At 38.0% G+C, this 23643-nt stretch overlaps 1 protein-coding gene across 3 annotated transcripts in view; it reads left to right on the top strand.

Annotated features, from left to right (window-relative positions):
- Nucleotides 1-23643, top strand: part of MSR1 (macrophage scavenger receptor 1) — a 90805-nt gene that overhangs the window by 57419 nt on the left and 9743 nt on the right. For 2 of the 3 annotated variants that reach the window (XM_027600370.1, XM_027600369.1), the window contains exon 9: nucleotides 16353-16541. In XM_027600370.1, coding sequence (XP_027456171.1) covers nucleotides 16353-16541 — 189 coding nt within the window. Of the gene's footprint in view, nucleotides 1-311; nucleotides 1740-16352; nucleotides 16542-23643 lie in introns of those variants that run through there. The other variant, XM_027600371.2, reaches the window with a different exon arrangement.

Genomic DNA, 23643 nt, shown 5'->3' with positions numbered 1-23643 from the left:
AAGAAGTGCTACATTCAGCAGTCTCATACATGACCTTGTGGAACTATTTCATAATAGAGAATTTGCTAGGAGTAGAGTCAATAGTTCAAAGGTGACATGCATTTTACAATTTGATGGTTTCTTGTAAATGGCTCCAAAAAGGTTGTACCAATTTATTCTGCATGAAAGTGTCTGATTCTCCCCGTCTTCAGTTAGTTCTGATAAATAATAATTTATATTGAGTTATTTTAATACATAATTTTAATATTTTTCAGGCATGATTTAAATATAAAAAGAATAATCACTGATTTCCTCTTTTATATATATGTCAGCACCGGTACAACCCCCTGATCGTATTTGGGCAGGGCCCTTTTAAGATCAGGTGGGTTGGGCAAGACACCTTCTGCTACCATCTCATTAAAAGGCCCTTCACCTCTGGACAAGTCATCAGCACAACCAACTCCAAGATCCCTTTGTGGCTCCCCCAAATGGCTTTGGTTCCTGTGTGGTGTGCAGCTTCCACATGGCTTTCTCTCCTGGTCCTTTGTGCTGTTTGGGCCTCTGTTCCCACGTTCCTACCTCTCCCCACTCCAGTACCTCACCATCACCACCATCTTCTAGCACCCTTAGCTGGGATGCCTCCCATGTACTGACTGGTGGGCCGCTCATGCCAGTTCTCAGAGCCAGGCCAGAAGCCCTCTGCCATCCACTCACCTTATGTTTTTTGAACCCAGTTTAATCCGTTGGGTTCTAGGAGACATCTCTTGGATACTGATTCTATGTGGGTTCTTGACATTTAAAAACAATACTCTCAATAAATGATAGGATACATAAAAGAAAATGCATTTGTTAATTCACTCATTCATTCACTCAGCATATGTTCATTGCATACCTCCTGGAGCTGGACATAGGAGCTAATAAGATGACTATTGCCTCTCACCTTACAGAGCTAATTGTCCCTGGAAGCCCTAGGCATGTAAACGGGCAATTCTACGATACAGCAGAATTATATAAGGGGAGGAATAGGGCTTTAGAGGTGTTCAGAGGAGATCAAGATTATTAAATTCCTTAAAATATTAAAAAGTAAATTGATTTTGATTAGCTTAGTTTACCTTCTTGTCTTCTTATTCTACAAATTACAACCTTTTTTTTCCCCAAGTTTATAGTGAAGTAAAGTAGAGCTTGGACAGTTCATTCAACACATTTAGACCAAAAAATAGAACTTGTTTCCTTAAATGACCTGGCTATCTGAAGCAAGAATATTTTGATCATGAAAAAATAACACTGAAATGTTTTATTCTAAAAAGCTCCTTGTATATTATACTTTAAATATCAATTATAGATCCTGAAGATGAAATATTTCAGTACATCTGGAGATATTTTGTGTAGGTGAAGAAAGGGATAAAAATGAGAAAGGAGACAAGGTAAGAAAAGACAGACCAAAAAAAAAAAAAAAGGAACAGGGAAGATGTAGGGTAGTGTGATATTTGTGTAGGTCTCTCTATCAATTAACAGATCACATTGTCACACCTCTCATTTCCTTCAAGGTTTACACATAGACCCAAGCTTCATAGTCTTAAATTTCTAGTAAATTCTGAGTCGTGTGTGCATGTGTCTCTTAGCCCTTCCATTCCCTCTCCTGTAAAAAGGACATCGTGACACCTACCTCACAGGGTTGTTGTGAGGATCACATAAGGTATTGTGTGGGGAAGGATGCTCTGTAAAACCATAAAGTGCTTTAAACACGGGGGTACCCTTCACAGTGGTCTCTGTGAACTGGAACCGCTCTTCCTTGCTGGTATCCTGCAGACATGTAAAATCCATAATCAGGGTAGGAGGGAAAGCAAAATGAAAATGCGAGAAGCCAAATAAATGTCACGGACAAAAAGAGCGATGCTAGAGAATAAGATAAGATTTTACGATAGATAGAGCAACGCGAGTGTGACCAGATCACAAATCAATGAGTTTGTCTGAGCCGAGCTGAAGAACATAAGTTATAAATAAAAGAAGTGACGCAACAGAGTGCATGCCAGAGGCCAGAAGCTGTCAACAGAGGTCAGAACAAAATGTCAGCCTAATAAAACAAGAATCCAGGCTCTGAAGGACAAAGCAGGATGAGAAAGCGCCAAGAAAGGTTGAAACGAATTAGAATGGTCAGTGGTACTCTGGGTCTGCACCTGTGTGACACCAGAGTCTCCAAGAAAAAAAAAATTAAAAAAAAAAGAGGAGGTAGAGGAATCAGCCAGTCTTCAGATGGTCCTTATTATTAGAAAACTGGCAATGTTGACTAGTCCATGAATGCAAACACATGGAGATGAGTTGGATCTCTTTGTCCATGGTTTAATCAGATGTGACTTCCTATGCCACTCTGCGCTGGGGGACAGCTAAAACCTGGGGAGCCTCTTCTCTTGCTAGCAGCCGTTGGTCAACATTGGCCACAGCATGACCTTGATCCCAGAGATCGTGGAAGAAAATTCCAGGGGGACTCAGTTCACAAGTTGTCTGACAGCCCAGACCACAGATTAGGGGATAAGGGCTTCTCTTCTCTGTTTAGACAAAAATAGATGCTGAGTGCCCAGTTCAAATGCACAAGTTATACCAACTTGAGTAATGTGCAGTGAAGAGAAGTCTACCCCAAGCTCTCATGCTTGTCACAAGGGTTTGTCTGCTCTTTCTCACCCAACTTGGAAGGGTGTTTCAGTCAAGCAAAAACAATTCCTGCTGTACAGTTAAACACTTTGCGTGAGGCTCTGTCCTAAACATACCAGTTAGCAATATGTCATTGGTTAGTATTTCTTACTGTGCTTTGTTCATGCTGATAATTAGGATGTGAATTTAAGGTGTCTTATTTTGAAACTCATACAATGATACGAAATATCAATTTGTCTTCCGGTTGATTTCTACTGAGGACTCAGCACGATATTAAGTGATTTCTGGTCTTTCTCAAAGCATTCAATTGACCAAAGTCAAACCTTCTCCTCCAAACACTAAATAATTAACAACAATGAACATTTAGAGAACACTGGCTGTGCACTAGGGGCTTTTGACACATTCTCTTATTTAAACCTCAGAAGAGCCTTGGAGGTAGGTACTATGATTATTCCCATTTTATAGGTTGGAAACTGAAGCTCACTTCTGATAAATAGAAGAGCAGAAATTCAAAGCTAGATGTATGAATTTCCAAAGGCCCTGTTTGTAACTATGACTCCATTCAACAACCCCACACTAGTTTTATGTATTTTTATATGTAAATGCCACAAATACATAGCATGGAGGGTGTGGAGAAAGAAGGAAAAGAGAGAAAGAGAATTTTTTTTTTAATTATTTATTTGAGAGAATGAGAGAGGGAACACAAGCAGGGGGAGAGGGAGTAGCAGACTTCCCACCAAGCAGGGAGCCCGATGAGGACTCGATCCCAGGACTCTGGGATCATGACCTGAGCCAAAGACAGAGGCCTAACCAATTGAGCCACCCATGTGCCCTGAGAAAGATATTTGTAATAAGCAATTTGGTTTTCTAGAATGGGCCTATAATTTGAAGACACTAAGGAGACGAAAATCCTTACAATATACTTCCGTTATTTTAAATTCAAAAAATCCGTATTTGTTTATGTTTCCACCTTCACCTATTAGTTCGGCTCTTGTGCCCAGTCTCTGCCCCGAATCTATTATCCAGAAACACAGTCTCCCTGGAATACCCGTGAAACTTGCGTTATCCGTAACAGGAGTTATTTACTTGTGACCCACGGGGAAGGAGCTATCCGTTAATATTCTGTCTTGTCTTCAGTCCCTGGCTCTATTTTAACGATTTTGAATGAGGTTTGGCTGCTTTGATGTTCCTCTTTTGTTACTGTGTCTCCTTTTAACTCCTCACTATACGTTTCTGGGCAGCCCCCGTTAGGACTGAGCGGAGCACACGTGTGGTGTTTAAAGTAAAGCTTTTTTTCTTTTCTTTTTATGTGAGTCCCGGCATTGTTGCTAAAACACCGAACGTTCCACTAACACAATAGATGGGAATAACTCATACGTCTTATAAACCCAAATAGAGTTTAGCTTTATAGATTTTTTATTTATTTGACAGAGACAGCGAGAGAGGGAACACAAGCAAGGAGAGTGGGAGAGGGAGAAGCAGGCTTCCCGCCCAGCAGGGAGCCCAATGCGGGGCTTGATCCCAGGATTCTGGGATCATCACCTGAGCCGAAGGCGGACGCTTAATGACTGAACCACCCAGGCGCCCCTGAAATAGAGCTTTAAAAGATGAATGGATCCAGCAGTTAGCACTTGCCCCAATGAGTCCCTATCCCAGCTCACACAGCCTGACTCCTCCCAGAGCCAATTAGAAGGAAAGAAAAAAAAAAAAAATCAGTACAGTTCCAGCTCAGGCTTTTGCACTAGCAAAATTTGAAATCCATCCATTTCTGGGCCGGAATGCAGGTGAAATCAACCCAACACCAACCTCAGAGGGTAAAATGGCTTTCCTGCTGCTCTTCAGAGAACTGGGTCCCGGCTTCCCATTCTGCAGTCAGTTTAGTCTTAGACCAACCCAAGATTGTTTATTTTGTGCCAATGAAAGCCTGTCCAAGTAGGGGTTCACATTGTCCTGCAGTGGGAATCTCAACACCAAATTCCCTAGAACCACACAGTTACTTGCACATAAAGTGTCCAAGAAATATTTCCCGTTGTGGCTTATCCTACAGACTTGCCCTTTCCTGGGGCTCTCCAGTTACTTTCATTCCCAGCTTCCCCTGAATTACTCACATCTGCTTGATCCACTCACAGCCAAGTGAAACACCTGAATCCCAGCAACCTTTCAGATGCTCACTAAGCGAACTGGTTAAAGGAATCCTAATGTGAATTCTTTAGCAAAATGAAAAACACCCTTCGTCCTAATGAAGTTTTGTGTAATTCTGATTTCTCATTTCCTAGAAATGCTGGAAGGTAAATTGTTTTACCTGAACACCAATACTCAGTTTCTGTACACAATATTTTTACCAGAACTCCACATGGTTTATGGCATAATTCCTTTCCTACAATATGATTGTTCTAGTCCAAAACATCTTCCACACCAAACTGTCCTGTTATATTCTCCTGTTATAATCTCTTACCTACTCTATCACCTATACCTAGAAACACTATTTCTATCCCAAAAGAACATGTATTATATTAATCACAGAAGGTAGCCAAATGAATAATTAATATTACTATTGAGACATCTAGTAGGTACTCAATAAATACTTATGTAGTTTTTAAAATAAGAATTGGAACTTCTAGAGCGCCTGGGTGGCTCAGCCCGTTAAGCGTCTGCCTTTGGCTCAGATCATGATCCCAGGGTCCTGGGATCGAGCCCCACATCCTGCTCCTTGCTCCTCGGGGAGTCTGCTTCTCCCTCTCCCTCTCCCTCTGCCCCTACCCCCCGCTCATTTTCTCTCTCTCTCTCACATAAATAAAATCTTAAAAAAAAAAAGAAATAGAACTTCTAAGCCTTTAAAATAGACATTTAAGTGACGAAGTGATTATTTTTTGTTAAAGGTTTTTCACTGTGTTCAGATCATGACATAACAGGGATGGGTGCTTGGTTCTCATTTATGAATTAAAGATAAAGCTGTATTTCCAAATTTATACCCATTGAGGTACTCTATTTCTCATTTTGTTTGCAAGTACTCAAAAACACAAAGAGGAAAAAAAAGAGAGAGAAGTGTATTATTAGTCGGCTAGGGGTTGCTAGAACAAAGTACCACAGACTGGTACTGGACATAAACAATACAAACCTATTCCCTCAGAGTTCTGGAAGACTGAAGTACAAGATCAAGGTGCCCTCAGGACACTGGTCCTATTGGATTAGGGCCCCACCCAGATGGTCTCAAAGAACCTTAACCTATTTCCTTCGAGCTCCTATCTCCAAATATAATCACACTGGGTGTTAGGACTTCCACAGATGCATTTTGGGGGGTTATAATTCAGTCCGTAACAGGAAGGTATCAAGAACTGATGTCCATGTGTGTGGGCAGTCTCATGTCTAATTCTTTGCTGTGCGGGCCTGGAACTTTAAGAATGAGGAAGATCTACTTCGGGTGTCCCTGCCTCTCTGCCAACCAGTTCTCAAGGCCTAAATTGTATCATAAATAAATTTGAGACATTCTGCTGTTCTTGTAGTTATGAAAGCAATTTCATTTTCATTTGTTTCTTGTCAGTATTTTGTTTTCACATTTCAGGGATCTTCTTTTACATTATGGAATCCATAAAATTATAAAAAATTGTCAGGCTAATGCAGTTTAAGTAGACAGTAGCCAATGGTGACTAGATTAATGAGAAATAGAATGACCTGGGAAGCTACTTCTAATGTTTATTTATTTATTTTTAAATATTTTATTTATTTATTTGACAGAGAGAGAGAGAGAGCACAAGCAGAGGGAGAGGGAGAAGTAGGCTTCCCGCTCAGTAGGGAACCCGACGTGGGGCTCGATCCCAGGACCATAGGGTCATGACCTGAGTCGAAGGCAGATACCCAAGTGACTGAGCCACCCAGGTGCCCCACTTCCAATGTTTATTGTCAAATAATCACCATCTCTGTATTTGTAACAATTTTTTATTTATTTTTTAAAGATTTTATATTTTTGTAACAACTTTTTAAATAGAAAGAAATAGAAACCTGCTTAGTCAAGAAACAGAATCTATTGATTCACATAAGTAAGAATTCCAAGAGATGGTTTTACTTCAGGCATGGTGTTCAGGCATGGATCCAGGAGTTCAAACTAAGTCATTTAGACTCAGTATCTCTCTCTCTCTTCCTCTGTGTATATATGTGCATATATATATATATATTATATATATATAAATTCAAAGTTGTGTATGTATATATAAAATATGTATATATAAATTCACATCTAGCCATGTCTGAGAAAGAATGCCACCTTTTCTCCTTCAGAAGAACTCTTGTTATCTCTGTTTGGATACTGAATTTTCCCTTGACTAACCACTGTTGTATTTAGGGAGTGGGGCATACTCACTGCCCAGTCAAGTAGGGTCAATAGCAAGTGATGGGTTAGGCAGGATCACGCCTTCAGAATCTCAGAGTATAGGGTAAAAGGCCCTGAAAACGTGGATCAACCTAACTTTGCTATTACATACTATTCAGTAATATTCTTGTTAAGTGCTTAGTGCTTACTGGACAACAATGTATTAGGTCAATTCCTCCATAATGTGAGAGGTTTAGAACTCTCTTAAGTAACCACACTGTGTTCTTGTATCATTCCCAGTTGTTCTCAGGCTCTGGTGAGCATCAGAATGACCTCTGAGGCTTCTATCAGATATGAATGGCTGACTCAACGTACAGAGATGCTTATTTCAGGGCTTTGGGTTGTGGACCACTATGTGTGATTTCCAAAAGCTCTCCTTGGAATTCCAAAGCACGAGTAGTTGAAAATTTCTTCTTTAACACATGATAGATACTTTTGTGCTACCATTACCCATTCCCAAATCTGAATTTTTAAGAATTAATAACACCAATAACACTAATGTCTATAGCACAAAGAGTGACCCTTCTGTGCCAGGTGCTCTGCAGGGCACTTTGTATGGCTCTCCTTCACTTCATCCTCACAAGGAACCTATCACTCTGCTGTTTTTCCCCTGAGGATTTAGTAACCAGTGCAAAATCACACAGCTAGTATTTATGTGGAGGAATTTGAATCTTGGTTTATCCCATTTTTAAATTCTATCACATTATATTGCATCTTAACTTGAATTTTTTTTAAAGATTTTTAATTTGAGAGAGTAAGAGAGAGAGAGAAAGAGAGAGTACGAGATGGGAAAGGGTCAGAGGGAGAAGCAGACTCCCCACTGAGCAGGGTGTCTGATGAGGGACTCCATCCTGGGACTCCGCAATCAAGACCTGAGCCGAAGGCAGTTGCCCAACCAACTGAGCCACCCAGGCGCCCTTTAACTTGACTTTCTTTCTCAAACTTCTTCAAAGTACATTCATTGACTAAAATAGTTCTCACAAAAGTTCTGTGAGGTGATTACAAAAAATGTCATAACACATGAAGAAATTAGTATGAAAACAGGCAACACAGTTTGTCTAAAGTCATAAAGGAAGTTTGTATCACAATGGAGAGTGGGGCTCTGGTCTCCTGGCTTTTCACGTAGTGAAGCATCCTGTTCCCTGATACAGACTGTGCCCCTTCTCTGGCGAACAAGCACTGGGACCCTCTCTTTGGAGATAAAGCATCTAGTACCTCAACCTAACTGAGAACCCACACTTCACAGTTGTTTTTTTCTGCTTTCTGTGATTACCCAAACCAAATTTGCTATCCCATGCTTTTTTTCTTCTTCCTATCTACTTTGATTACACTAAAACAGCCAAAATTTAAGCTAAGCAAATGGAAGCAATGTTTCCTGGAGGAGAGAGAAATGCTCATTTGTTGGATTTTTGAGGCATCAGGTGATCTATCTTTAAATACCTGTGGACACAGCTGTTGGACAGAAATCATGGCCTTTCCTGTCAAATGCCAAGGGAATGGAGACTTTATACATTAATGTCTCCTACTGATCCAGCAAGGCAGTCCTGATAACACTCTAGAGCTCTGAACAGTTAGGAGCATAAACCAAATATAGCACACAATGACAAGGAGAATGCATATTTTCTTTTAATTTACCTCCCGATCCAATTCAAGGGGCACTCGATTATTTTAGAAAATAATTTTCTCTTCATGAAAAGTCAAAGTATCTGTACTGAGTTGTCAGTCCTGCCAATAACTAAACAGATTAAGCTTTCCTGGGCCAAATTTAAGACATTTTTCTTCACAAAATCCACAACTCAAAATCCCTACAGTCTATGATTTTAGTTTCCTAGAGTAACTTTCAGAATGAAATATAATTAAAAATTCTAGCTCTACCTTTCTGTAGTACTTTCTAGCCCAAAGCACATTTTTTCATATATTATCATATTTGAAACCTCAATCGTTGGAGGTAGGTGTTATTATATGTATTTTATAAAGAGGCAAGTGAAGGATCAAGTAGGCTAAATCACTATCAACGTCTCAACAGATTATAAAGAGGGACATAGGACCTTTACGGGGTCTGGCTGAGGCCTGCATTTTCAGAAATCAGAAAGAATGATAATGTAATTTATGCCAGTTTGTGATGTGCATGTTCTAAATTAGCTCTGTTCAATATCTTCATGGATTGCTTATTTTTATGCCATATGGTTTTAAGTGAAGAGCAAAATTGTAAACAGTCTAAAAATAAGTAGGTAAAACTCCCCTTTATAAATTTTTTTTAGTTTTCCTAACTCTAAAAACTAAGACTCACTTAGAAATGAAATACTAAATAATGACAAAATTATTCTAAAAGGATAATAAATATCCTAACATATGAGCACAGTCCCTTGAAGAACACAATATGGTCTTTGAAAGGCAGACATGTCTAATTGGCGATTTGGAAATCCAGTAGTAGAAGCAACATTATAGCTCAGGATACTCTGAGGACAACTTACAGTCCCAACCATGCTGGCTTCTCTTGTCTTACTCAACCTTTCCATTTTGTTTGTTTTTCCCCCACATAAACTTATCCTTAAGCATCACACCTTTGTGGGGATCTGCACAACTAGGGAGGTATTCTTTTTAAACACAAAGTTCTTCTTTCATCTTAAGTATTTATCACTTATTTTAGCAAGATTCTTTTTAAAGTTTTATTTGATAATTCAGCTCCAAAACTGACAAATATAGGAAATAATAGCCTTCTGCCACTTTTTAATTTTCATACGTTGAAGTAATTTACTCGCACTCATAATTAAGTTCGATTTGCTCAATACCATCTGAGTTGAGTACCGTGGATTTTGAAGCAACAGATTCTCAGTCTTTATTTTAGTTATTCAGCTGTTGAACTATGGGTGTTCAGTATAATCCTGGTGGAATTTGCTAACTCATTTCCAGTATAGCCAAATATCTACCACCCAGCTATTCTGCAGTCCTCAAATCTTGGGGTTCAGTTTGTTCTTTAATAATGAAATAAAACTGAGCACCAAACTCATGTTCTAAGGCAGTTCAAGTGCCTCCTATGTAAAATAGTTTGACGAAAATACAGAAAAATTGTATCCCTCCATGTGTCTTCCCTGCCACCTCTGTGATACTGGGTTTAAGAGTGTTATAAAAATTCATATCCACATGAAACCTCAGAATGTGACTTTAGTTGGAAGTAGGATCTTTGCAGGTATAATTAAGCTAAGATGAGGTCATATTGGATTCAGGTGGGCCCTAAGTCGAATGACTAGCATCCTTATAAGAAGAGAAGGACACACAGATACAGGAAGAATGCTGAGGCAGACACTGGAGTGATGTAGTTACAAGCCAAGAAACGTTACGAATTGCCAGGAGCCACTAGAAGCTAGGAAAACGCAAGGAAGGATTTCTCCCTAGAGCCCTCAAAAGGAACATGGCCCTGTAGACATCTTGATTTCAGACTTCTGGCCTCCAGAACTGTGAAGAATTTTTTTTTTTTTTTAAGATTTATTTATTTGAGAGAGCACACATGAGGGGCGGGGGAGGAGCAGAGGGAAAGGGAGAAGCAGACTCCCCACTGAGCAGGGAGCCCGGTGCTCAGGGTCCATCCTAGGACCCTAAGATCATGACCTGAGCCACCCAGTCACCCCTAAATTTGTTGTTTTAAGCCACATGTTTGTGATCATTTGTTACAGTTGCCTTAGGAACCTAATAACCTAGGTATCTTTGGCTGCTACTTTCTTTCCACACCACTCATTACACAATGAGCACCAGGTCCCTCCCTTCACTTGAAGTACCCTAGGTCCACCTGGGGATCTAAGAGGATTTTACTGAAGGTTTAGTTATAATAGGAAAACGTGAGCAGAACAGTCCACAGTGTAAAGTTGAACCTCAGACTTCACTGTCTTGAAATTCCCAGCCAGCTTACACCTCAAATTTCCTCACTGGACATTGTCATTCTCTCCCCTGACATCAGACAACGCTGCCTACCTGCTCTCCGCCGAGACCCTCTCCATCTACCTTGTTCTCTGCTCTGTCAAGGGATTTCCAAAACGTTTGTCTCCTTTGACTTCCAGAATAAGATTCAAAATCAGTTACAATAATTTTCCAGAGAAATTTAACTCTACTTCTCCAAACATCTGATACCCAGGTTGTGCCTTTCTTTCGTAGCTAAATACCTCATTAAACTAATTATCTTAAAGAAAGTTTAAATAAATTTAACCCTAAATCCTAATTCCAATAAATAATAAGAAAAAAGAAAACATGACCATGAGGTAAATGATATGATAATAGTTGAAATAACTAAACTCCTCAAGAGTTATGTTTAAGGGTGCCTGGGTGGCTCAGTGCATTAAGCGTTTGCCTTTGACTCAGGTCATGATCCCAGGGTCCTGGGATCGAGGCCCATATGGGGCTCCCAGCTCAGCGGGGAGTCTGCTTCTCCCTCTCCCTCAGCCTGCTGCTCCCCCTGCTTGTGCTTGCATGCTCTCTCTCTGTCAAACAAAGAAATAAATAAAATCTTAATAAAAAAGCCTACAATAAACAAAGCAAAAATAACCTCTAAACTTGTTAACTTTTCTTATATTTGGAATTATTTCTTCAGATTTAAATTACAAAACTTTTTGCAAATTATCTGCTCTATTACATATTTTTCTTTTGGTATCTTACAGTCATAGAAATATGAATAAGCTATTACTATATAAATATTTTATATGTTTTTATTTTATATACAGACTTTTAAGAATACATAGAAATTATCACTACTCTACTCCTCCCTTCAGAACAGGGAAATAAGAGTGAGATTGCTTGTAGAAAGTTAAACTACAATGAATCAGAGCAGAGATATGTCAAATTGAATGTATTAACATATATAAGGAAAAACGTGTTAACCAAACAGTGTTGGCCAGTCCCAGAAGCAAAATCTCACGGCGGTGTTTCATTGTAAATTAATAAATTAATTAAGCCAGTAATTCACTGATTGCAATTTGACTTTCTGTGCAGATTGCCCTCGGGGAGAAAATGGCCTTGTCAAGCAGATACAAATATCTCAGTTTTTGAGGCAATTACATTTCTCATTGTAAATTGAATTGACATTTGGCCCCAAGATTCTATTTAACATTAGTCTGCCAATAAGAAATAAATTCTCTGAACCTACAAAACCATTTTAGAATGCATAAGGCTTCTGATCATCCCTCCCACCTTGGGGCGCTCTCAGTAGTCACATCGTTTTTGGTTTTTTTCCCCATAATGGGATTCGTGTTTATCTCAGTTAAACCTGTCTTTCCTTCATGGTTTCTCTTATTGCTTCTATACATAGAAACAGTGTTCCCTGTAGAGACTTGTGAAATACTGAATTCTGTGTGTTCTATTGTTTGATATTTTAAGCATTTACTGACTTAATCCACTCAGGCAATGCAGTTTACACATCAGGAAGAGCTCACAGTGATTCATTCATTCATTCATTCATTCATACCATAACTCTTCATCAATTCCTAAGTGAAAACCTGCATTTTATCAGGCGCTGAAATGTTAACTGTAAAGATCTTAATTTAGTGGAGAAAATTCACTAGTGTAGAGTGCTCTGGTGGGTCAGGAGTGCTGTGGAAGTTTGAAGAGGGAACCCTATCCAAACCCTGGGATTGAAGGTAGAGAACTGGAAGGTGTGTGGGGGATAGGGGAGGGTGTGGGGGAGCATTCCAGACAGGGATCAAAGCCCCAGAAATATGGGAGAACAAGGCTTATTTGGGAAATGTGAGCAGTTATATAACCGAAATGAAAAGAGCAAGAAGTGCAGGGATGGAGTGGTTCTCAGACAGACTGGAGAAGGAAGCAGGAATGAGTCATGATGTTATTTGTTCCAGGATCCCTGGCAGGAGTATCCCTACTGAAATCCTCCGTCAGTCTAGTCCACATATTGTGTGTTCAACTATACCAGGGGTTGGTCAGCTTTTTATGCATAGGGCCAGATAGTAGATATTTGTGGTTTGCATGCCAGAAGGTCTCGGTCACAACTATTCACCTCTCCTGTTGTAGCCTAAAAGCAGCTTTAGACAGTATGTAAACTAATGGGCATGGCTGCATTCCAATAAAACTTTATTTACAAAACAGACAGCAGGCTGTAATTGGCCCATGGACCCTAGTTGACTCATTACTGGTCTAGAAGGGTTCCTTCAAAATAGTAAAAAAATCATGTTTGGAAATAAAGCTCAAATAAACTCACATCTGAAATTATAGGGTAGGTTTTGTCTATCTGCAGAAACTTATCCCAGTTGGTTGAGAACTCCTTTTTGAGAAGGATAATCATTAAAGAGGGAATTAGTAAAACAAAATTTTTTAATGAATTAGGTAATTAATATCACAGATAATATTCATTCCAATGCTTTCATAGCAAAATGTCAACCTCAAAATGTTTTAAACTTGTAAAAATAAGAACTAATATTTATACACCATTTTAAAGGATGCACTATTTCAGGACGCCTGGCTAGCTCAGTCAGAAAAGCAGGTAGCTCTTGATCTCAGGGTGGTGAGTTCAAGTCCCATATTGGGTTGTAGAGATTACTTAAGTGAACTTTTTAAATAAATAAATAAACAAATAAATAAGAATGTGCTATTTCTTCTAACTTTCACAATGACCTCAAAAATCCTAAAGGCGGGAGACATGTTTATTTCAAATAATTCCTGGAACCCAGGAAAATGCCTGGCATGAAGTTTTGTGCATTAACTAAGAACATGTAACTAACAGCAAATAATCATTTTCTCTTTTTGACAGTTGAAAAATTTGGTCTTAGAGTGGTTACATGGTTTAATAAGGTCACAGAAACCGTGTGAGAGAAGCAGAACTAAAATTCAGATTATCCAACTCTTGGTTTTTTGCTTTAGTTATTCTCTGCAGTCACAATCTAGAAAAGAACACACATCCAAAAACATACTATAATTAGTATTGCATAAATACACCAAGATTACTAAAATATCTTTTATGGTCTAGACTTACTGTCTTTTTTTTTTTTTAAAGATTTTATTTTATTTGACAGAGAGATAGAGAGCACAAGTAAGCAGAGAGGCAGGCGGAGAGGGAGAAGCAGGCTCTCTGCTGAGCAGGGAGCCTGACGCGGGGCTTGATCCCAGGACCCCAGGATCATGACCTGAGCCGAAGGCAGCCGCTTAACCGACTGAGCCACCCAGGCGCCCCTAGACTTACTGTCTTTGCTCAAAACTCACCTTCAACAAGGAAATGGCTCCCCGCTCTTACTCCAGAAATGCCTTAACACCATCTACAAGCCAAGAAGCTGGCCACCAAATCTGCTACCACCTTAGTCTTGGACTTCCAGGCTCTAGAACTGTGAGAAATAAATGTCTATTCTTTAAGCCACTCAGCCTGTGGTATTCTGTTACAGAGTATGAACAGAGAATAAGACAGATACTAAAGTTTGAGAACTACTGCCCCAGGAGACACAAGGCTTCTTTTTTTTTTTTTTAAGATTTTATTTATTTATTTGACAGAGAGACACAGTGAGAGAGGAAACAAAAGCAGGGGGAGTGGGAGAGGGAGAAGCAGGCTTCCCGCAGAGCGGGGAGCCCGATGCACGGCTCGATCCCAGGACCCTGGGATTATGACCTGAGCCAAAGGCAGATGCTTAATGACTGAGCCACCCAGGCGCCCCAGACACAAGGCTTCTTAATGACATTTTGGGAGGGGTAAGAGATAAAGAATGCACAGTGAGAACACTTTCATACGCTTATTTGGGCCATAAGACCATCAAGCTCATGTAATCAAATGTTTGAGTATGATGTGTGTTTTGTCGTAGCATCATGATAAACATATTATGCTTGGCTATATTTGACTTCTGTAAAAACAAACATTTGGGGGTGGCACTACTTAATACTACATGACTCTAATATTTTAAAACTTCAAACAATCCACTCCTGGATGATTGTTTCCCATTTTCTTAGGCAATTATAGTGAATGATTGGGTCACATGGGTATTTTACTTGGTAATTGAAAGTTTGAACACTGTAATAACAAATTATTTTCCCTTTAAGAATGTTTTATACTCATATTTATTATGTGAGGAATGGCTTATGCACTTGGGCATGGTTACATTAATTCAGTATTTAGCACTGAATTCTATTTTGGAAGGATCAAGAAAATAATTATAACTGTAATACCACATATTAACATGTTTGCTTTTTGTGTTTCTGAGTGGTTCAGTCAGTTTTGTCATAGGAAATGGCTGATATTCTTTGTTACTAGATTATGGTTTCAACAAGATTTATTCCAATTAGAAAAAAAAAAGTTACTGGATATCTCTTGAATTAATTGAGCTTTGTAAACCCATTTCCTAATGCTCCATTTTCACATTAGAGGGATATTTTTGTTGAAAGTTATATCTTGCTTTTTTATACTACAGTGTTTCTCAAACTTATATTCGAAAAGATATATTTAAATAGAACTGCACTTGTTCATTGGCTTTTATGATTATTAGAGAATACTGTTATTTTTATTTAGCACTAGACAATTTTTTAAAAAATATTTTGTCTCTGCCTTTCATTCTGTTGCTTCAGCCAAATGATTTTTAAACAAAAACTTACTAGAATAATACAGGTTCTTTAAAGAAATTTTGACTCCCCAAGTGACTTGTTTTTGTAACATTAATTACACACTTTTATTTTTCTCTCTCTAGGTTCATAATGTATATATTTTTTAAATAGGAGTCATTTCATATTTAAACCTGCACATGATCAAAATTTTATAAAAGTTTATCATATATAGCAGTTTGACTAAACATTGAAGAACAAAATTATTTTTGTAATTACAAACTGGGTATATTTCTTCACAAAGTTTATTGCTTTAGTGATTTCTCAGAATATCCAAAATAATAAATATTGTCACTACGGTTATCTTGATTCTCTTGGTAAAAGACAGGATGTTTGGTCATCTATTTTTGTGTTTATAATATTATAAAATATCTTCTCCTCAACCTCCTATATCAAAAAAATCACTGGATTATGTGTTCCAGTTTGTGTGTTAGTGTGGCAAGAAAATAAATCAATTCATTATATAAATTTTTCGAAATAGTATGAAAAGTCTACAGGACATTAACAAACTTGTAGCTGTTGAATTTTAAAGTCATTGGAACATAATCTTTGAAATGTTCTCCTATCTGTAACTTATATAAATTGTATGTGTAACTCATAAATGTTGAAACATTTTACTCTTCAGTTTTGACTGAGATACTTGTAATTAAACTCTTGACCAACAGGTGGTGCTAGAAAGTTTAATATTTATTTCAATAGTGGAATTTACTGGGAAAAATGTAATTTTTTAAGCATTATAAAACAATATTTATATGTGATTAACCACCGGTTGTTTTTGTTACAGCTCCACTTAAAACAGTACGACTGATTGGTGGTAGAGCTCCTCATGAGGGCAGAGTGGAGATTTTCCACAATGGCCAGTGGGGCACAGTTTGTGATGACCACTGGGAACTGCGAGGTGGACAGGTCATCTGTAGGAGTCTGGGATACCAAGGTGTTCAAGCTGTGCATAAAGGAGCTTACTTTGGACAAGGTAATTAAAAAAAAATACACACACACATATTTAAATGAAATGTAGGCATTCTCTAATACATAGAATAAAGTAGTGGCAGGAACATACAAAATAGGAAGAAAAATCCTACACAGGAGTTTTTTGAATGGCCTTTCCTAGAAAGGAGAAATGAAAAGAAAGATATTAAAAATAAATGGCATATGCTATCAGGCAGTCTTTAATGTTTAAATTTTATTTAGACTCATCTGGTTAGTTGGAGAACACTAACATAGAGGAAAACAGAGTGATTGGTAAAGCAGAACAGGAGAAATAGGGACAAGTGAACTACAGACAATCCTGGGAAGCTCACTTGATGGATCTGGGTCTTGTGGGCATCTATCTGAGCAATCCCATGTGCTCACTCATATTCTGTCTTCTGTGGAACTGGAAAGGAGGACATTGGCTTGTTCATTTACCTCCTGGTCATATCCCACAGGAATGAGAGCTATTCTTGGTCTGTGATGGAGCACCTATATTCTGAAAGGACAGTGAGGAACCATAAAAGAGAAAGAAGCAATTATATGGGTTCTCCATACCTACTACTTATGACTTCTCCAAATCCTTTCAGACATGATGAGAAATAAGGGAAAAGGAAGGTTACTTTCCTCTCTATTTGAGGTTGATGAAACATTGAATAATTCTTTTGATGCATGCATGTTTGTGTATTTTTACCTGGATGGCTCAGTAACCTATTATATAAACATATTAGAGAGCTGGGAAGAAAATTTGCAGAGGACAGAATATTTGAATGTATACTTTGGACATTTTTACTGTCTCATTTTTTTTCTAAACAGGTACCTTACAGTAGGCTTTATGTATAATTAAACATACAAGGGCTTCAATCCTAAATGACAAAGAGATTAGAAAAAATAAGCATATAAATTAGACTTTCAAAGTCAATATTTTTTATTATTTATTCTACCATCCAAATCTGATAAATAAATAATTGGCTTCTCTGAAGTTGATGTTGACAAAGAAAATTGGCCCTCTTCATTTTATAAGTGTTATTTTAGACAGATATGGGCAAGAATAAATTATGTGCTAAATTATAGAGATAAGATTATCTGGTGATGCTGCTATTCTGTCTATAGTGATAAAATAGGGGAGTGTGTCAAATCATATAAAAAAACTACAACAGTATAAGATAGAATTCTTAAATTCATAAAAGATAGTAATGTTATGCTATTGCTATGGGTCAGCATTGTGCAAAACACGTGAATAGTACCAATGAGAGTTCACAGTTAAATCTTTATTCCTTTACCTAAATGAACTCACTATATCAGATATAAGAGGTAAATTAAAGCAGAGATCTAGGTTCCAAAGTCTTCAGAAGTCAGAAATATCATTTAGTCTCCTATGAAAAGATGAGATAAGACAAAAGAGAATGGTGATGGTGAGAATTTCAGCCCCTGGCTCCAGTTTTTTATTTGTGCCTTATAGTTTTGGATAGAAGAAACAAAGGAAATAGAAAAGATCTATAATTGCCACAACCAAATAGATATTTGGAATTTCCATATGTTCCATCTCGACTACATTTTTAGAACTTTCTCCCCAGGTTGAAAAGTATGAGCTAAAATCATTCTTGCACCTGTAAAAAGCAAAATGTTTTAAATGTCAATAAGCCAGTTTTTTTTTTTTCCCCCAGAGAAGGAGAAAACAATTAAAAAATCCCCAACTCTTGGTCACTAGAGAATCAAATGAATCAGTCAATCATTTAGCAAGACCAAACCGCCAATCTGAGTTTCCACAATGTTGTATGGGGAGAGAATTTATTTCTATGGGAACTAAGACCCACAGCATAAAGGCCATTTATTTCAAATACTTAATCACCTAAAACATTTAAAATGACTGTTAGCATCTATGAAGTGGAGAGCCGTGGTGCTAATAGATGGTATACAATTTTCATCGATGGTGACTTACCTGGTGGATGGCTAAAATTCTTCAGTTTTAGGAATAACAACATGTGATTTGAACTATTAGGATGTGCCTATGTTGACAAAGTGAAATATAGTTTGCCATTTAGTCAGGTAATTTAATCAACATGGGCTAGCCAAATAGCTCAATCCAAAAAGAGAAAACTATCCTAAAATACCTTTCATCAAGGTGACTAATTTTATAGCTTACATTATCCAAAGAGTTGACATTTAATTTTGTATCTTTACAAAATAAGCCCCATACTGCAGTTTATTAATCTCTTCTATCTTGAAGTAAACTCTTCATCTATTACAAAGGGAAAACCAAATTCAGAGCAACAGCGGTAGCCTATGTACCTTAATTAAGGGGAAACTAATAAGGTTTGGCAAAATATGATCTATGGAAGGAAAGCAAACAAGATGTTCCCCAGTTTCATTTCGTTACTGAATATGAAGCCTAGTGCCCTGGACTTCAAGGCTATTTTCTTTTTGTTGTTGTTATTGTTGTTTCAAATTTTTATTTAAATTCTAGTTAGTTAACATATAGTGTAGTATTAGTTTCAGGAGTAGAATTTAGTAATTCATCACTTACATATAACACCCCAGTGCTCATCCCAACAAGTGCCCTCCTTAATGCCCATCACCCATTTAGCCCATCCCCACCCATCTCCCTCTATCAACCCTCAGTTTGTTCTCTATAGTTAAGAATCTCTTATGGTTTGCCTCCCTCTCTCTGCACCCCACCATGTTCATCTGTTTGGTTTCTTAAATCCTACATATGAGCGAAATCATACAGTATTTGTTGTCTTTCTCTGACTGACTTATTTCACTTAGCATAATACTCTCTAGCTCCATCCACGTCACTGCAAATGGCAAGATTTCTTTCTTTTTGATGGCTGAGCGATATTCCAGTGTGTGTGTGTGTGTGTGTGTGTGTGTGTGTGTGTGTGTGTGTGTATTTATATCTATCTATCTTTCTATCTATCTATCTATATATATCTTCTTCATCCATTCATCAGTTGATGGACATTTGGGCTCTTTCCATAATTTGGCTATTGTTGATGATGCTGCTATAAACATTGGGGTGCACAAAGCTGTTTTCCATTGAGTTCGAAATGCAGGTGGTAAAAACAAAGTTGGAGATGATTGTGTTAAGCTTGCATTAACATTAAGGCCTCATCTCACAAGTAAAATATTCTTTTCCCCAAAGCCTTTATTCATTCCTGTTTGTATTTCTAGGAATTTCATTTCTCAAATACTAATAAGAAAAGGTGGAATTAAGTGTTCTGAACTATTGGCAAGAAAATGTTTTCCATTTAAATAAGAAATGAAACAATAGAGTTTCATCTCATGTGAAATTATTTATTTGGCTGTATGGAGACAATTCTCTCAAGTTCTCTTTTTTTAATTTTTTTAAATTTTTTCTATTGTATTTTTATTATTTTTATTTTACTAAGTTATGTTAGTCACCATACAATACATCATTCGTTTTTGATGTACTGATCCACGATTCATTGTTTCCTTATAACACCCAGTGCTCCATGCAGTACGTGCCCTCTTTAATACCCATCACCAGGCTAACCCATCCCCCCACCCCCTCCCCTCTAGGACCCTCAGTTTGTTTCTCAGAGTCCATCGTCTCTCATGGTTCGTCTCCCCCTCCGATTACCCCCCCTTCATTCTTCCCTTCCTTCTCCTAATGTCCTCCATGCTGTTCCTTATGTTCCACAAATAAGTGAAACCATATGATAATTGACTTTCTCTGCTTGACTTATTTCACTTAGCATAATCTCCTCCAGTCCCATCCATGTTGATGTAAAAGTTGGGTATTCATCCTTTCTGATGGCTGAGTAATATTCCATTGTATATGTGGACCACATCTTCTTTATCCATTCATCTGTTGAAGGGCGTCTCGGCTCTTTCCACAGTTTGGCTATTGTGGACATTGCTGCTATGAACTTTGGGGTGCATATGGCCCTTCTTTTTACTACATCTGTGTCTTTGGGGTAAATACCTAGTAGTGCAAAAGGGTAGCTCTATTTTTAATTTTATGAGGCACCTCCACACTGTTTTCCAAAGTGGCTGTACCAACTTGCATTCCCACCAACAGTGTAAGAGGGTTCTCCTCTCTCCACAACCTCTTCAACATTTGTTGTTTCTTGCCTTGTCAATTTTTGCCTTTCTAACTGGTGTAAGGTGGTATCTCAATGCGGTTTTGATTTGAATTTCCCTGAAGGCTAATGATGATGAACATTTTTTCATGTGTCTGTTAGCCATTTGTAGGTCTTCTTTGGAAAAGTGTCTGTTCATGTCTTCTGCCCATTTTTTGACCTGATTATTTGTTTTTTGGGTGTCGAGTTTGAGAAGTTCTTTATAGATCTTGGATACCAGTTCTTTGTAGTGTCATTTGCAAATATCTTCTCTCATTCTGTGGGTTGCCTCTTTGTTTTGTTGACTGTTTCCTTTGCTGTGCAGAAGCTTTTTAATCTTGATGAAATCCCAAAAGTTCATTTTTGCTTTTGTTTCACTAGCCTTTGGAGATGAATCTGGAAAGAAGTTGCTGTGGCTGATGTCAAAGAGGTTACTGCCTATGTTTCTTGTCTAGGATTTTGATGGATTCCTGTCTCACATTGAGGTCTTTCATCCATTTTGAGTTTATCTTTGTGTATGATGTTAGAGAATGGTCGAGTTTCATTCTTCTGCATGTGGCTGTCCAATTTTCCCAGCACCATTTATTGAAGAGACTGTCTTTTTTCCATTGCATATTTTTTCCTGCCTTGTCGAAGATTATTTGACCATAGAGTTGAGGGTCCATATCTGGGCTCTCTATTCTGTTCCATTGGTCTAAATGTTTGTTTTTGTTCCAGTACCATGCTGTCTTGGTGATCACTGCTTTGTAATATAGCTTGAAATTAGACAACACGATGCCTCCAGCTTTGTTTTTCTTTTTCAACATTTCCTTGGCGATTAAGGGTCTTCTCTGATTCCATACAAGTTTTAGGATTGTTTGTTCCAGCACTTTGAAAAATGTCATTGGAATTTTGATCAGGATGGCACTGAAGGTATAGATTTCTCCGGGCAGCATACACATTTTAACAATGTTTATTCTTCCAATCCATGAGCATGGAATGTTTTTCCATCTTGTTGTGTCTTCTTCAATTTCTTTCATGAGTGTTTATCCTTTACCTCTTTGGTTAGGTTTATTCCGAGGTATCTTATGGTTTCTGGTGCTATTGTAAATGGAATCGTTTCTCTAATTTCTCTTTCTACAGTTCCATTGTTAGTGTATAAGAAAGTAACTGATTTCTGTGCATTGATTTTTGTATCCTGCCACATTACTGAATTGTTGTATGAGTTCTAGTAATTTGGGGGTGGAGTCTTTTGGGTTTTCCACATAAAGTATCATATCATCTGTGAAGAGACAGAGTTTGACTTCTTCTTTGCCAATTTGAATACCTTTTATTTCTTTTTGTAGTCTGATTGCTGTTGCTAGGACTTCTAGTACTATGTTAAACATAGTACTAGAGTGGCAAGAGTGGGCATCCTTGTCATGTTCCTGATCTTAAGGGAAAGGCTCTCAGCTTTTCCCCATTGAGGTTGATATTCTCTGTGGGTTTTTCATAGATGGATCTTATGAACTTGAAAAATGTTGCCTCTATCCCTATAGTCTGAAGAGTTTTAATCAGGAAAGGACGCTGTATTTTGGCAAATGCTTTCTCTGCATCAGTTGAGAGGACCATATGGTTCTTCTCTCCCCTCTTACCAATGTGTTCTATCACATTGATTGATTTGCGAATGTTGAACCACCCTTGCATCCCGGAGATAAATCCCACTTGGTCATGGTGGATGATCCTTTTAATGTATTGTTGGATCCTATTAGCTAGGATTTTGTTGAGGATTTTGGAATCCATATTTATCAGGGCTATCAGTCTGCAACTCCCCTTTTTGATGGGGTCTTTGCCTGGTTTGGGGATTAAGGTAATGCTGGCCTCATAGAATGAGTCTGGAAGCTTTCCTTCTGTTTCTATTTTTTGAAACAGCTTCAGGAGAATAGGTATCATTTCTTCTTTGAATGTTTGGTAGAATTCCCCAGGGAATCCATCAGGCCCTGGTCTCTTGTTTTTTGGGAGGTTTTTGATCACTGCTTCAATCTCGTTACTGGTTATTGGCCTATTCAGGTTGTCAGTTTCTTCCTGTGTCAGTCTTGGCAGTTTATAGGTTTCCAGGAAGGCATCCATTTTATCCAGGTTGCTCAGCTTTTTGGCATATAGTTGATAATAATTTCTAATAATTGTTTCTATTTCCTTGGTGTGAGTCATGATCTCTCCCCTTTCATTCATAATTTTATTAATTTAGGTCCTTTCTCTTTTCTTTTGGATAAGTCTGGCCAGTGGTTTATTGATCTTATTCTTTCAAAGAACCAGCTTCTAGTTTTGTTGATCTAATCTACTGTGTTTCTGGTTTCTAATTTATTGATCTCTGCTCTAATCTTAATTAGATCTGCATGGCTTAGGCACCATTTGTTGTTTTTTCTCTAGTTCTTTAAGGTGTAAAGTTAGTTGGTGAATTTGGTACTTTTCTATTTTTTTCCATTGAGTCTTGGATGGCTATGTATTTCCCCTTTAGGACTGCCTTTGCAGTGTCCCATAGGTTTTGGACTGATGTGTTTTTGTTCTCATTGGTTTCCATGAAATGTTTATGTTCTTCTTTGATTTCCTGGTTGACACAAACATTCTTGAGCAGAGTGATCTTTAGCTTCCAAGTGTTTGAATTTCTTCCAAGTTTTTTCTTGTGATTGAGTTCCAGTTTTAAAGCATTATGGTCTGAGAATATGCAGGGAATAATCTCAATCTTTTGGTATCAGTTGAGACCTGATCTGTGGCCCAGTATGTGGTCTATTCTGGAGAAAGGTCCATTTGCGCTCAAGAAGAATGAGTATTCTATTGTTTTAGGGTGGAATGTTCTGTATATATCTATGAGGTCCATTTGGTCCAGTGTGTCATTCAAAGCTGTCTCTTTGTTGATTTTCTGCTTAGATGATCTGTCTATTGCTGAGAGTGGCATATTGAGGTCTCCTACAATTAACGTATTGTTATCAATATGACTCTTAATTTTGGTTAACAGTTGGCTTATGTAGATGGCTGGTCCCATGTTTGGGGCATAGATATTTA

This window comes from Zalophus californianus, chromosome 2 (assembly GCF_009762305.2).
Source record: "Zalophus californianus isolate mZalCal1 chromosome 2, mZalCal1.pri.v2, whole genome shotgun sequence".
NCBI lineage: Eukaryota > Metazoa > Chordata > Mammalia > Carnivora > Otariidae > Zalophus > Zalophus californianus.
The sequence above is the reverse complement of the archived record's forward strand: the minus strand, read 5'-3'. Positions and strand labels throughout refer to the sequence as shown.